Source organism: Lynx canadensis, chromosome C2, assembly GCF_007474595.2.
Source record: "Lynx canadensis isolate LIC74 chromosome C2, mLynCan4.pri.v2, whole genome shotgun sequence".
NCBI classification, from domain to species: domain Eukaryota; kingdom Metazoa; phylum Chordata; class Mammalia; order Carnivora; family Felidae; genus Lynx; species Lynx canadensis.
In genome coordinates, this window is record NC_044311.2 from 153,175,442 (window position 1) to 153,191,265 (window position 15,824).

Genomic DNA, 15,824 nt, shown 5'->3' on the forward strand with positions numbered 1-15,824 from the left:
GAGATCATGACGTGAGCCGAAGTCGGACGCTCAACTGACTGAGCCCCCCAGGGCGCCCCCCACTGACACTTTAAAGGACAGCAATGCGTGGAGGAGTTGAGCTATGATCTAGAAATTATGAGCGAGATTAGCCGGTGGAACGTTAGAATAGTGTCTTAAAAGACGTGGCCAGCCACCTGCCGATAAAGCGTGCAGTCTCATTCTGTTCACACACCTCAAAGTTGAACAAAACCATAAAACCTTGCCAATTACATATCTGGGATGGGAGCAGCCTGTTAGGTCACCCTGGCCGTCCACAGCTGGCAAAACATATCCCTGGTGTGTTATTTCCTCAGTTCAGCTGACAATGACTTTAGTGAGAGATCAGATGCCACAGCTCCGGGGAACACTCCCGTCCTCGGCCAGACTGATGTTAGACATTTTCCCCTAATGTTCTGCCTAAATTGGTTTCCCGTATCAGTTCCGTGATATCAGCCTGCATTAATGTTCCCTTGAGCTACTGGAACTAAAAATGGAGATTTTATCACTGCTTAAATTTTTGATCTAGACAGAAATGCTTCTATTACCTCTGTCGATAATCAGAGTACTTCAAGGGATGTCATTTTAATGCCGGTCCTTTGAAAAATGATTTTTTTAAATTTATTTTTTATTTTTTATTTTTTTAAAGCTCTTTAGAAACTAAGTTTGGATCATGTTGCCAGACACTGGAAATTTCTCTGTTTCTGGAAATCTTGAAATAAAAATACTCTGCTTTATTTTTGGTCTGTAAGGACTTCTGTTTGGGGGGGGGGAGGGGACTTTGATGACTGTCCTGTCCCAATGTCACATAAAAAGCCTTGAGTAGGGGCGCCTGGGTGGCTCAGTCGGTTGAGCGTCCGACTTCAGCTCAGGTCATGACTTCGCAGTCTGTGAGTTCAAGCCCCGCGTCGGGCTTTGTGCGACAGCTCGGAGCCTGGAGCCTGTTTGGGATTCTGTGTCTCCCCCTCTCTCTGCCCCTCCCCCGCTCATGCTCTGTCTCTCTCTCTCTGTCAAAAGTAAACATTAAAATAAAAGCCTTGATTAAACAGTGGTGATGGCTTGTTGGACCAAAGCACAGTGCACGTCTGAATTTTTCCCAGGCGCTTGCCCACCTCAACCAGTAGGGGAGACGCCTGGAGCCTCAGAACTTCACCACTACCTGGGGACGCACTTCTAATTCCATTTCTTCTTGAGATGAGTGGTCAGAACATTATTATTAAGCAACGCTTAAAACTCAAACCGAAGCTCTCCTGTTGGCTAGTCCTTCCGAGTCTGGGTACCACATGTGGTTCACCTGCTTGGTCCAGACCGCACAACCTCATTCCTTCTTGGATATTTGATTTTATTCTCTTTTTGCCAATATGTGAACCCATCTTCCCGGTAAGGAGAGTAACAAATCCAAAGCTTAAAGTGACTCACCTCTGAAAAGCTGTTTCCACCAAATCAGCAAGTACTCGGCCATGAACTCTTAAGACAAGTGTCATTAAAAAAAAGCAAATAGAAGCGACGTGTCAAACATACGTAGAGGAATGTGGAAGAACAGGCTTGTGGGGGCAGGACACCAGCGTGCAAGGAGTTTAAATCCACAACGGGCGTTTCCTGGAACCCAGCGCCCGTCTTCGTTTACGCACACTCACAAGAGAGGGTCACACCCCAGTGCAAATACCATCCCTGTGCGTAGGGTATTCCTACGTGGAACGCGTGGTCACATTCAGGACGTGTGGAGGGTATTTAAAATACGGGAAGTCGGGGACACAAATAGTCGTGTCTAATCCCGCTTTTCTCCTCGCCGTGAACGAGAGGTGCAGAGTGAAGTGAGGTGCATGATGTGTGACCAGATGGGGAGTCAAGGTTGGCGGCAGCCTCAAGTTTGAGACTTTATAAACAGCGGCGGTGGGAAGTGGCTTGACTGCACCTGACTCTGGCTGTGCTTCCCAGACCCCCTTCCGAGCTGCCGTCTGGAGCGTCACCCCCAAAGTCAAATTCTGGACACACAGCGGACGCATCTGCCCAAGAGTCCTGTGCATCTAAGGAAGCTTGCAATCCCTGAAAATCCACACAGGAGAACGCCTGTCCACCCAGATTAGAGACGCAGGGCCGAGAGCCAGGATGGGAAGGTGTCCAGTGAGATAGTGCAGCCCGTGGGGGTCCAGGAAGAACAGAGCTACGTCTGCCAGGGCCGAAGCCAGCTGCTGGCGCACGGCTGGAGGAAGGCATCCCTCACCAGGCAGCACCTGGTGGTGCAAAGGGGAGGAAAAGAGACCCACAGTCCAAAGTCTGAATGCAATGCCGGTCTCTTTCCGGTGTGCGTGGAATGTTCTTTCTGTCCTCACTGCTGCTCCGTAAGCCTGGGGCTCGTCTGGTCCATAGACCTCTTTGAGCCTCACTGAGTCTGGAAGGCGATCCGTCTGGCTTAGCCCCTTCTTTCTCTCCAAGGGCAACTCCTCTGGAATGACGGGCGAGGGGAGTCAGCACACTCAATGCGCTCAAGTCAGGTTTCTAAATGAATGAGGTGAGCTGCTTCTCTGAGGCTTCTTGAAGATGTCCTGTAATTATGATTGCATTTTCTTTCGTTTTAAGCCTGGAGACCTTTGTAAAATTCTCCATGGTGCTGACATCTTCAGAATTTAATCCTTTAAAACTTGGAAGTGTAGCAGCTAGGGGCAAACGATCCCAACAAGATCCCACCCTTCTGAAATGGTAGAACCAGGTAATATAAAGGAAAGGAAAAACCGCTAATATTCCACAGCTCCGGAAGAAGAAAAAATGGGCCCGGAGCAGAATGAAGGGTGTCGGCTAAACCCTGAGTAGGGAAAACTCACGTTCCTTTCCTATGTGTTCAAGCATTTCAAGTTGCATACTTTCACGAGCTGGAAGGGGAAGGCATAAACCATAAAGTAAGAAAGCCTGTGAGTAATGGTTGGCAAAAGTTGCCGAATAGAGACATATTTCTATAAAAATCCTGAGGTTCTATTTGTTTATTTGGTTTTTAAAGTTTATTTATTTTGAGAGAGAGAGAGAAAGCATGAGTGGGGGAGGGGGCAGAGAATTCCAAGCAGGCTCTGCACTGTCAGCACAGAGCCTGATGCAGGGCTTCAGCTCATGAACCATGAGATTATGACCTGAGCTGAAGGTGGACACTTCACCGACTGAGCCGCCCAGGCGCCCCTGAATCCTGAGGTTTTAAAAGTATTAAGTGCTGTAAAGGAATGGCTATCCATATCAGAAATTGGACAGATGTACACATCAGAAGAAAAACCATATAGTTAAGGGGAAATATAGCCATACCATGCACGGTGATATATATTTGAGTTTATGTTATCAGCCTGAAATGAATTAAAATGATTATGTGCTTTTATAATATATGTGTAAGTAGATAAGGTTCATCTACAAGAAGCTGAAATCCTAAAATAGCAACAGCTTAAGTAATAAGGCTTATTTCGATCTCATATAAAAGGTATGTACTTGAGGGCAGTCAGTGCAGTTTCAAGGAGCATCAAACATTTGTATTACTTTTTGCCATTCTCAGCAGAAGACTCTTAATTCAGGGCCCCAAGTGGCTGCTTGAGCACTAGCCATTGCATCTGCATTCCAGCTAGCAGGAAGCAGATAGGAATAAGAGAAAAGGGCAAAGACTGTCAGCTTTCTCTAAAGGAGATTTCTGTTTTCCTACCCACGTCACATCAGCCAGAACCTAACACCCAACAGCGAGGAGGCTGGAAACCTAGTTCTGGGTAATTATGTACTCAGCTTTAAATCAGGGGTTGAGAACTAAGGAAAAGGGGATAGGTGGAGGCCAGGAGCAGACTCGGCCACGATACATTTCTGCTCACGGAGTTTCTCGAGCACTTACCTATCTGGCTGGCTTGCTTGGAGGGCTGGTCTAAGGTGATGGATGGCTCGTTTGTTCTCCGTCCTCCCAACCTGCCTGAAGTCATTTTTCTTTGTCAGCATGTGAAGGAAGGCAAACTGTGGCTTTTCTGAGGGGGTTGCTGTTAGGGAAGTTAGCTGCTGTTTCCTGGGAAGGAATTGTCATTCTTCGCACGTGCTCAGAAGAGGAAAGAGACACTTCGTGTGTTAGCCTAAAGGGCTCTCATTTGCCCACTTTTATTCAGGCGATTCTCCAGTAAGCACTAAAAAGTTTCCTATGCGAATGAAATGAAAGCCTGCTCTCCGATCCCGAAACACACAGGGGGTGACCCCCTTTCCTTACAGAACGCCCCATCCTTCCCCTGCCCCCACGTGAACTAGGTGTGCCCACAGCAGATGATGGCGCAGAGAATAGAATACACTCGTGCAGATTCAGTAGAAGGGGCTTATTACAGGGTATCAGCGCCTTACAGCATTTCTGAGCGGCAGAGACCCCAGCCCGTCCCATGCACAGCCAGCACAGTGCATCCAGAAACACCCAACCGCATGCAAGTTTTTCCGGCAGAAGCCTCACTGGGGCGTAGACACAGGCCAGTCGATGTCCCTATGGCTGCCCCGGAGAAACCCGATGCCTCTGCCTCTGTGCTTACCAGCTGTGGGGGGCTTTCTGTGTCTGTTTGCCAACCCCCCAGGGCTCACTTCTGCCTTCTCAGATCCTGACACATTGCACCTGCCTCCCGGCCCTAAGCCTGGGGAGGGGGCAGGGGGCGGAATCCTACTTCCGGGCCATCTGGGAATGGATTTCTTCCAGCTTCTCAGCATCTGTGCTGGAGGGAGTGGGTGGGAGGAGAGGGTATTGGGGGAGCTAGTCTGCGTGCCGGAGCCCTGCACTTGTAATTGTTCTTTATACATCACCAAGCAGGCCTGTGCACACTTTCTCCTTGTCCCTCTAAACATCTTGAGAGGCCACCAAGTCTCAATTCCTCGTCGTCCCCATTTCAAACACGGGGGGAGCATTTGAACCTCAGCAAGGCCAATCTGACCACATTCTTCACTCAGTTGGAATTGGAATTTGAGCTCTCCCCGGTATAGCTCTCTCATCATACCTCATCAGCCTGTCTTCATTTTTTTCCCCCTAGAAAATGTAGGCATTTTGTCTAGTGCTATGGGCTGGTGCACCCCACCCCCCAAATGGTGCATCCCACCCCCCAAATTCATATGATGAAGCCCTGACCCCTGGTACTTCAGAACGTGACTGTATCTGGAGACAGCATCTTTAAAGAGAGAATTAAGGTCACAACTGATTAAGAACACAACTGGTGTTCTTATAAGAAGAGATCAGGACACAGACGCACACAGAGGGGTGACCGTGTGAGGACGGGGGGAGTAGGTGCGGTCGGCATGCCCAGGAAAGGGGCTTTAGAGGAACAAAACCTTGCAGGCACCTCAGCCTCGGACCTCCAGCCTCCAGGTTGTGAGCAAATGCATTTGTATCGTTTAGGCTTCCAGCCTGTATTACTTTGTTACGCAGCCCCAGCCGACTAATACAACGAGGAACAATTTTGCCTTTCCAGTAGAAAAGTTAGTGTTTTCAATGATATTTATATCTTCTTGTTTGTGCTCCTCCTAGGCTTAATGGGTTTTGGGGAAACTTTGATCTCAGCAGCACATATGGGCACCCATGTGATTACTTAAATGCTCCGGCCGGGTAGTCATCTTATATAAGCAGGGTGCACGGAGGTAGGGGCCGGGGCAGCCGCGTAACTGAAGCCGAGGGCTCAGAATCTAGAAGTAAGCCGTCATTTTCGGCCGGCCAAATTAGGCTTTGCATCAACAACAGCCCATTTTGAATAATGGAGACTGTGGGTTTCCGAATGCCTCTATTTTAGGACAAGGGAGAATTTCCCGGTCTTGGAGAAAAAGCTGTAAGTACCAAAAAGGTGCTAACGTAGTGTGGAAAGTTGGAAGAAGCGGGAAATGGGTGTTTATCCCGCGTGAGAACACAACAGATGCAGAAAGCCCCCTCTCCGGCTGCTGCTAATGCCTGACCTTGCCCTTGCTCATTAATCTCCGCTGCTTAGCCAAGGCCTGGAAAATTGCAATTCTCCGCACCAGTGGCCCCTGTTCAATAAATCCTGAGCCAGTGGGCAGGAACGAGAAACGGCTTGGAGCTCAGAGCTCCGGCCCCGGCTTGCTGGGGTTCCACGCTCCTGCCCAGCCACGGCGTGGGGGGAGCTGCTCAAACTCGGGACGAACTGGCTTTCCCCCAGCTTTTGAAAGAACATGCTGTCATTGTTTTTTTTTTTTTTTTCTTTTTAATTGTCATTTCAGAAGATGGATGTTTGATGCTAGCATTTGTTTGAACTAGGGGTACAAATTTATCTTTATTATTTTTGGGAGGGGAGTACGTTACCCTTCCCTGACGCCAGGTGCTTTGTTCTCTGGGTAGGAGTTTGATTCAGCTTGAAGCTTGAGGGATACAGTTTCTAATCTTTGCTTGGTTTTCTGGCTTGTCTCTTTGCTCTCCCTGCCTCGAAGGCCTGGGTTTGTGTCCTTAGGAAGGGAGCCACCCTGGCTGTCCGTGACCAACAGGTAGGTGGCCCCTGTGCGGGAGAGGGCGGAGAGCCCGCTGAGAGGCCCTGGGAGCCCACAGTCGCCCTGAATCAGTTAGCTTAAGTACATCAAGGGTAACACAATGGACAGATGTTAATTCTTTCCAAGTTACTAGTATATTTTGAAAGACGGTAGGGCATTCTAAAAACCTTAGTATTCTAATACCCCATTTGCAAGGCACACTTAGGTTAAGTGGCTGTTATTTCTTTATGGTGTGCTAAAACCTAGGTCCTTTTATAGTAGGCTCTGAGCTGCATCTCCTTAATCAAGGCAAACTCCTACTCAGGACACTTACATCCCAATTTACTGCTTATGCACAAATTTCTGACCTACAGGATTAGGACTTAGGAGGTAATTTGTTTCTGTAAAATAGCCCTTCAAGTATGGGGAGTTATATCTACGTAAATGAGTGTGCGTGTGTGCGTGTGCAAGCCCCTGTGTTCACGACTTAGTGCTGGTACCTCTAGGCAATGACTGTACATCATCATAAACTCAGGAACAAATGTATTTAAGAGTTCTTTTGATCCAGCACGGGGGTTAGTGTGATATATTTTTGAACGATGCTGAATTTCAAACTTTTTTTTTTTTTAATTTTTTATTTTTTTTTATTTTTTTTTCTGAATTTCAAACTTTTAATCAGATCCTGGGCTGTCACAGGATCCAGGAATAGATCTGTTATGCTCTGGATGACTACGTGTCTGATAATTTCTAAAGAATTTATGCTAATTATTTGACGTCTGCGACTTAGATTGCAAATGCACGGATGGGGAATAATTCTTCAAAACGAGTTGTTTCTTGGCAGCCGAGGGCCCCTGCCGCCCCTCCCTCCCGGGCAGATGGGTCTTAGGCTATTTTTGGGGACAGGCCTCCTCCCCCAACCCTGTGTCTTTCCCAGACGCCTTACCTGACCTTGTAACACACACACACACACACACACACACACGCACGCACGCACATTGTATTCTTGGAATTTATAAAATTCCATTACTTATTTGTGCATTTACCTTTTTATTTTCTGTCTTCCCCCAAGACGGCAGGGTTTGGGGCTGGTTCTTTGCTCTTTCTCTCGGCCTCTGGAACAGTGATGGACCCACACTAGGCATTTGAGACCCTTTGCTGAATGATGAAATTCGGTGTAAATTCCCCCTGGACTGCCCATTAAACAAGCAGGTTTTGCAAACTGGTTGACTGCATCATGTGTTTAACTTGGACCATTTAAGATTTCCTTGCCCCCTAAGCAAAATGAACTGGTCCGTACAAACGGCTGTCATCTTGGCCTCTAAGAATCTGAAAGTAACCAACACTGCAGATTAAAAACAAGATGTGGAGCGAGACTGGGCTTCCGAATCAGCCCTTCGCCAGCACTCACAAGGTGATCTCGGGAGAGGCGGGTTATAGTCACTGCCCCTTCGTGAAATGGGGACAGTGGACATTTCCTGCAGCTGTTGAGAAGACAGAAGCCAGACAAGGGAAAGAATACAAAGCTACTTTAGAACCTATAGAACCCAAAGTTAGGTTTGGTGTTATAGATTGAGTTGTGTCCCTCCAGATTCATATGCAGAAGCCCTGACCCCCAGTGCCTCAGAATGACGCTGTATTTGGAGATGGGGACGTTAACACGGTGATTACTTTAAAACGTGGTTTTTTTTACCCTGTCTGACCCGTGTCCTTCTAAGAAGGCGAAGAGACGCCAGACCATGTGAGGACACGGTAGGCAGCCAAGGAGAGATGTCTCAGGAAAAACCAAGCCTGCTGACATGTTCGTCTTGGACTTCCAGCTTCCAGAACTGAGCGAGAACAAACGTCTCTCATCTCAGCTGTGTGGTCTGGGCTACTTTGTAGCAACCCTGCAGACTAACACAGGTGCTCGGTAAGCACCTGCTGATGGGCCGTCGCCCTGACTTGATGACCACTTACGCTAGCGATAGTTCTGCATTTACTAGAATAGATGCACGTGGGCCGCCTGGAGGGCTCAGTCGGTTAAGCGTCAGACTTCGGCTCAGGTCACGATCTCACGGTGCGTGAGTTCGAGCCCCACGTCGGGCTCTGTGCTGACAGCTCGGAGCCCGGAGCCTGCTTCGGATTCTGTGTCTCCCTCTCTCTCTCTGCCCCTCCCCTGCTCATGCTCTGTCTCTCTGTGTCTCAAAAACAAATGAACATTAAAAAAAAAAGTTAGAATAGATGCACGCAAAAACAGGATCGTAGTATGTCAACCCATTTTCCCCTTCGACAGATTTTCATGGCAACAGCAGAGACTTGGCGATATTCATTCGGGATTGTCTTGAACTGGTATAGCTCCTTCCCTTTATATTTACGATTCTCTATTTTACATTTGCCATCAAATGATCTGTAAAAGAAAACCCACTTAAGTCTATGAGGGAGGACCCGTTTAATGCTCACTGAAGAGTGGCTCTTATCACCATGACGTCTTAAGAACGGCTACCTGACCGTCTCTCTTATGGCATGATAAAATCCAAAATAGCAGGCCTACTTCCTATCTCGGTGTCTGCAGGGAAAAGGCAGTATTTCAGGAAAATAGCGTCAGAGATATCCACGGCAGCGCAGAGTCTATCTGAATAGCACTGGGTTGTTTCCTGGGGAGGGGAGGTCATGGCAGCACTGAAACACGAGGCTCCTGAGCCTGGGGGAGCGTGATCGCTCACGTTGCTGGCCGTCGGCTGGGCTCTGTGTCGTGTCTTGGTGTGTGATGAGGTTTCTGCCCAGGGAGAGAAGTCCGGTTGTTTGGGACTGTTTTGCGCTGTGCTCCTTGCTCTGAGAGGGAAGTGGGGGAGAGAAGACGGGTGGACGCACGGATTGGAGAGGGGGTAAATGGAAGAGAAGGTGGATAACAGAGTAGACAGTAATGGCCCAGGACCCTTACCTTTGAGACTGAGGCTGCTGGGTAATGAGCTGGCAGAGCTGGGTGAAACCTGCGGGGCTCGGGGGGCTCCTGGCCCACCCGGGCTCACAGGACGTTGCAGTTATGGGGGAGCTCGTGAGCTACACGGTCAGAAAGTTGGGTTCCTTCCCCTTCCCCGGGGGAGTTGCTTGCTCACCACTAGCTTTTTATATGAAACCAGCTAATTGGTATGAATAACCTCTTGACCGTTCTCCCGGCCAGCCTCAGAACTTCTTCACGGAGGGACGCACAGAAACGATAAGATTCCAGAACCCCAGACGCACAGGAATAACAACGACCATGCAGCAGCGGGCAGGTTACAGAGTGTTCTGGGGGGGGGATACACTGCTCACTCCGGCTGGTGGAAAGCCGCTGTCAGGGACGGGGGTGGGGGTGGGGTGTCACCATGCCTTTTTGTCTGCTCCCGGCAGTGGGATCCTAGAGAAACATGTCAGGGAGCCCACCCGGCCCAGCGGGGAGCAGGCGCACGTCTTTATGAAGGGACACGTGGAAGAATCCGGGGAACGGCTGCAGGGTGGCCTGGAGATGAGAACGGCACACGTTTGCCAGCTGCCATTTAGATCGACTGTCCCTCCCGAGAGAGAAGCCGTGCCGACGGGGGCGGGCGCCCGCAGTGCCCCCTAGCGACGGAGACTGGGGACTGCAGGCTTACGTTTAATCGGCTGAGTGTGGGCTGCACCTGTCTTTTGGTACAGCCTCTGGGCCTTACGCTGCTGAGCGAGGACGTGAGGCGACAAGCCCAGCAAACGCCTCCTGCCATCCAAGAGGCTGGGGAGGGCCTGACGCCTCGGCGCCGCCGCTCAGACGCACGTGATGGCCGCGTGGCCGGCCCTGCTGGAAGGCATTCATTCCCTTCGCCTCCTCATGAGGTCCCAACAACTGAAGGTCTGAGCGGGTGCAGGGCCTGGTGGCTGGAAAGCCGTGTGACCGCCCACACCCCCCTCCACCTGCTTTGTAGCTCTGGCGTGTCCTGCTCAACACCACTCACCGGGCCAGTTTGCAACATGGCCTTGACCTGCACAGAACACCAGTGGCTGGGTGCAAGTGGCTTTTAAAGATGACTTTACCTCTCCCATTTCGGAGATGGGCAAACCGAGGCCCAGTGAGGCGATGAACCTTCACGAGAGTCACAGAGCAGTGGGACATACCCCCAAGTCACTCTACCTGGACCCACGACCCCTGCTTCCGGCAGCTGCCTCACGGGACCAGGAGGACCTGAGGGTTGGGAGGGAGTCAGCCTTAGCCCAGAGAAGGCTGGAGGGCACTGCCTGCCTGAGGCTGCCTTTCCTTTATTCTTCGGCCAGGTGCTGATGCCAGGCCCTGTTCTAGGCACAGAGCCCACCCAGAGCTCACCCCTGAATGCCTGTGAGTCCTTCTGTCTGCCCAGGCCCTGACCATTCCCTGCGGCAAGCCCCCCACCCCCCACAAACGATGCTTCCTCATGTCACTCCAACGTGGCCCCATTTTCCAACTTGTGCACAAGTCATCCGTGGACGGTGCCCCTCAGCTGGCCCCCTGGAGGCTTTGCCGTAGCGCCTCCCAGCCTCCCCCCTTTCGAGTTCAGGTAGAAGTGGAGAGGAGACGGTTACCACTGAGGGCGACCGAATCGTGTAGTCCTGAGATAGAGGCAGCACCGGACAGCGGCCTGTCCTCTTCATTACCAGACTCACTTGCAATCAGCGGTCACTAACTGAACACCTACTATGTGCTGGCCCTGTGTGAGCTTCTGGAACAAGGCGGATGAAGCCCCTGACCTCATGGAGCTCAGGCTGTCGTGGGACGAGGGACCACAGAGCAGGGGGGAGAGAAAGAACAAGGTAGTGATTGCGTGTGAGGAGCCATAATGTGGGGTGCAGGGCTGGGGTGTGTCGGCACTTCCTGCCCCCCCCCCCCCGACTCCACCTCCCCCGCAGACGTGGACCAAATCCTCTCTCCGAGCAGAATAGGATCCTGGTGCCGCCCCCAAGCAATGGGGAAGGGAGGCGCTCACACAGCCACCTGTGCCCTGTTGCTGTCCCCATCATCTGGAGGGTGGGAAGGAGACCTTCTGGAGCAGCTCCGTGACTCGGTTTCTCCAGGGCTTGAGGCTTGCAGACGCGGAGTGGCCCTGAGGGCTGTGGTGCCTCCGGATGCCCTCCCCCCACCATCCCTCGGCTCCTGCTGAATCCGGGGCGCTCAGAGCTGTGCCTTCCTAGTCTTAGGACCACACGGATCATTTGCATCATTTGCAGTGAACCCTGTGGCACCAAATGTAACTAATTATTCCTTCCCCACGGCATTCTGGGCCCCCCTCCCCCGCTTTACAAATCTCAGTGGAAGGAGTAAGAGTATCAGACCCTCCCCAGGGGATGCTTGACTCGACCAAGTAACCATTCCCGAAATAGTCATGCTTTCTTCTTTAAACATTATAATATTTTCCCAACTAAGGAGGAATGTATAAATTACTTTTGGCTGAAGATATTAGTTTCAGATGAGATTGTGAAATTTATTTTTATGGCCCATCTTCACAGTCTCGTGCAGCTCCTAAATATACATCATTTTCCACACCTTCCTTTGGCGTTTGCCAAAAAGTAATATTGCTGTTTTCTTCGTTATTGTTAAGGGGACGGATGAGTCAGGCCGTTCAAAGGCTTCAGGCTGCAGTGTTTTAAGACCGAAAGGCCTTCCACGTCCCCTTGAAGGAGAGCTGGTCTCCCACTTTGTGATCACCACACACCAGATGCTGGGGATCCTCGAGGAGAAAGAGGATGTGGGGACCTGAGCCGTCTTATGACAAATCCTAGGGCTGAAGGTCTTATCACCGCTCTGGTTGGTGCAGAGGGTCCATTTCTGGGAGCACGTCAGCTGCAGCGGGTCACAGCTCAGGTTTGCGAGACACTATCCCATCCCGGGCTCCTGCGATAATGTTAATGGAACACGTTTAAGGTCCTGACATGAGCCTCAGGGAACTCCTGCCCCGCCCAGAGGCCCTAATCTTGGTAGATTTCCTACAACGCCCTTTGAGATGTGAATGGCTACTCGATGCAGCACAAGACAAACCCATGTGTGCCTCCGTATCATCTGGGCTCTTGTGGGTTCGAAAAAGATGGCCCCCAAATATTCCCTGGACACTGGGGCTCTTCACATTCCCTGCTGTCGTGGACATCGGCAGCCAATCTGGGATCGAGGAAAACAGTTGTACTGATTGAGGTCACAGACCAATCAGTCTGGCAAGGCTTGCAAAGCCAGTGGCCTCTCCTCCCAGATAGAGTTGAGATTGGAGGGATCTAAGCAGAAACTGCTTAGTCTCTGGTAAAATTGACAGGAACCTGCTGAAGGGTCTGCAAAGGAAATGTCACATAACCAGATGCACCTGAAATAAGGGGCAACTCATGAATATTTATATTCTTATCTATGTATTATCTATCATCTATCTACCTACCTACCTACTATATCTATCTATCTATCTATCTATATCTATTATCTATCTATTATCTACCTATCTGTCTATCTGTCCGTCTGTCATCCACCTAAGAGAGAGAGCGAGCAGGCAGGGGGGAACAAACCTGGTTCACTTGAAAGGAATCTCATATCCTCCACTTTGTCAGGGTGCCGCCTGAACATTATTATCCAAAGTCGCGGAGAGAGGAAGTGAGGGAATGGAGGAACTCAGGCTGCCTGGTGACAAAGTCAGGAATAGAGCCCTGTCCCTGCCACCTGGCTGGGGCTTTCTCTCCTTCCTCAAATGCCCCTGCTATTCCCATTCCAAGCTGGATGAGCCCAGCACACTGCTGGGCTCCAGGTACAAGTCCAGGTGGCAGTGAGGTGTTGTGGGGTAGGTTGTGTCCCCATTTCCGCCTCGAGCCAACTCTAGGGCTTTATTCTGCACTTCATCTGTGGACAGAGTGGTTGAGTCTCAACTTTGCCTGCATCTTAGAACCACCTGAGAGCCTTTTATAAAGTAGGGCTGTCTGGTCCTCCCCCAGGGCTACTGACTCACTTGACTTGGTTTTGCCACCAGGGTCTCTTCCTAGTGCAACCCCGAGTCTGGAGTGGGGCCCAGGGCCTGTTTATATATATATATATATATAATAATGTCTTATTTATTTTTGAGACAGAGACAGAGCATGTGCAGGGGAGGGGCAGAGAGAGAGAGGGAGACTCAGAATCCGAAGCAGGCTCCAGGCTCCGAGCTGTCAGCACAGAGCCCGACGCAGGGCTTGGACTCATGGACCTCGAGATCATCACCTGAGCCGAAGTCGGACGCTTAATCAACTGGGCCACCCAGGCGCCCCTAGGCCTGTATATTTTTTAAAAAGACGCCTTGGGCCACCTGGTCGGTTGAGCGTCCGACTTTGGCTCAGGTCATGATCTCACAGTTCGTGAGTTCGAGCCCCACGTCGGGCTCTGTGCTGTCAGTGTGGAGCCCGCTTCATATCCTCTGTCCTTCTATCTGCCCCTCCCCAACTTGTGCTCTCTCTCTCTTTCTCTCTCTCTCAAAAATAAATAAATATTAAAAAAAGATTTAAAAATTACCTTGGCAATTGTGATTAACTTTCATCAGATTGAAGGAGTTGTAAAGATTCTTCCCTTTTATGACTGGAAGATTTTATTTATTTATTCGTTTTTATATTTGGCTAGAAGTCAGCTGATGTTCAGCACAAAAGCCTGTGTGTTCACTTTGCTTTGGCTTCTATCCTATTTTCTGTGATCATTACGGTGTGAATTAGTTAAAGCCTTCTGGCGTAGCAAACACACCACTAAGTGTACCTCCTTGGAACAAAATGTAAAACCTGTGGAAGTTTGGCCAAATTGTGAAGGTCAGATGGGGCCATCCGTTGGCGGCCATGATGAAGACAAAAGTCCTAATCCAATCAGCAATGTCACTGACAATCCAAGTATACACAGAAACCCAGTGACTTTAACCCGGAGCTCTTGTGAACGTCAGTCGTCCACTGGGTCAATATCTGTGGCACTATTAAAACTGTACCTCTGTGAGGCACCAGGAAACAGTAAAAACACAGCTAATATTTTTAACACTATGTAAAACACGGCCACGAGACACAGAAGAGCAGGTACAGAAAATGTCGGAGAGGTTGGGACTGTGTTCTTGAGTTTTGTGGTCTCTGGCCGGTGTAGAGTTGGGGCGGCCAGACAACAGCCCGTTCTGGGCTCTGATGGGGATCAGGAGCCCTTGCAAACCAGGGGTCGCACGCGTGGGGGGGGGGGTGGGTGTGTGCTTCACGGTGGACGGACGGCTGTCCGCCTTCCGGCTCTCAACTCGGTGACCGCCTGATGCTTGTGTTTTCTGTTGTTACAGACGGGCAGAAGAAAGTTCAAGAAGAATTTGACATTGACATGGATGCGCCAGAGACAGAACGCGCGGCGGTGGCCATTCAGTCTCAGTTCAGAAAATTCCAGAAGAAAAAGGCTGGGTCCCAGTCCTAGCGGGAGAGCCCCCTCCTAGTCTTCCAGAAGACACCGAATTCAACCATCATCTGTCAAAGAAATTAAAAGAACAACACCCTAGAGAGAATTCATCTGCACACGATACACACATGCACACCCGACCTGCAATGCATGTACAGAGACCCGTGATATTTATTCCCTGATAGGAAGGTGTAGACAATGCAGCTGTGAGTGGCTTCATCTCTGTTGATCTCTAGTATCGTTCCTCCTGCACCTGTTTTCCTTGATGTTGTAATAAAATGGAGTTACGAAGCGTGATTAAAGTGTCTGCTTCCTCTCTCCCCTTAGATTAACCTGGGAAGTTACCCAGAGCTAGAGGTGACTGCAGGGCAGCTGTCTGTGTTCTCCATCCCTTAAGAGTTGGAGCTGAAACACGGTGCTTCTGTGAGGAGGCTTTCTGTGGGAATGAGACGTCCGCTCTTTGCCATACCTGTGTCATCTGGAGAGTGCGTTTTCCTCTTCTGATGGGAGTGTCAAAGAGTCAGCAGCTTCCCAGGGGAATTATGACTCACCCGGGAGAACGAGAAGGGGGTGGGTGGTGCATCAGCATTTGGCGTGTGTCACTCAGGTGTGCTCAGCAGGTGCGTTTCACAACTCCAAAGGGGACGCTCCCCACTTCCGCCCCCGCTGCGGCCGTTCTCTCTGCACCCGTGTGGCTCCGTGGGGAAAGGTGGCCCTCTGGTCTCCCCCACCTCCCGGAGCTCCTCACCCTGTGATGTGCTACTTGCTAGGATCATTCCCAAGACCTGCAATTTGGAGAAGCTGTCTGGCTTCTCTCCTATCACATATCTTCCCCTGAGGACCTTCCAAGTAAATGGTTTCACACGCCCTGAAGGGGCTCCCCGGCCGGGGAGGAGAGGATGGTCCACAGGGTCAAGAGCAGGGGGTTGGATGCTTGCCTTGGGGCCCCAGATGGCAGGAGCCCTGAGCTACTCAATCTTGCTGTCGTTGGAGC

The 15,824-nt window shown here is 50.5% G+C and overlaps 1 protein-coding gene across 1 annotated transcript in view; it reads left to right on the plus strand.

Annotated features, from left to right (window-relative positions):
- The window catches only part of PCP4 (Purkinje cell protein 4), a 59,811-nt gene extending 44,892 nt beyond the window's left edge, over window positions 1-14,919 (plus strand). The window contains exon 3 of the mRNA XM_030329710.1: window positions 14,721-14,919. Coding sequence (XP_030185570.1) covers window positions 14,721-14,848 — 128 coding nt within the window. The 3' untranslated portion in view covers window positions 14,849-14,919. The remainder of the gene's footprint in view (window positions 1-14,720) is intronic.
- Window positions 14,920-15,824: the final 905 nt, after the last annotated feature.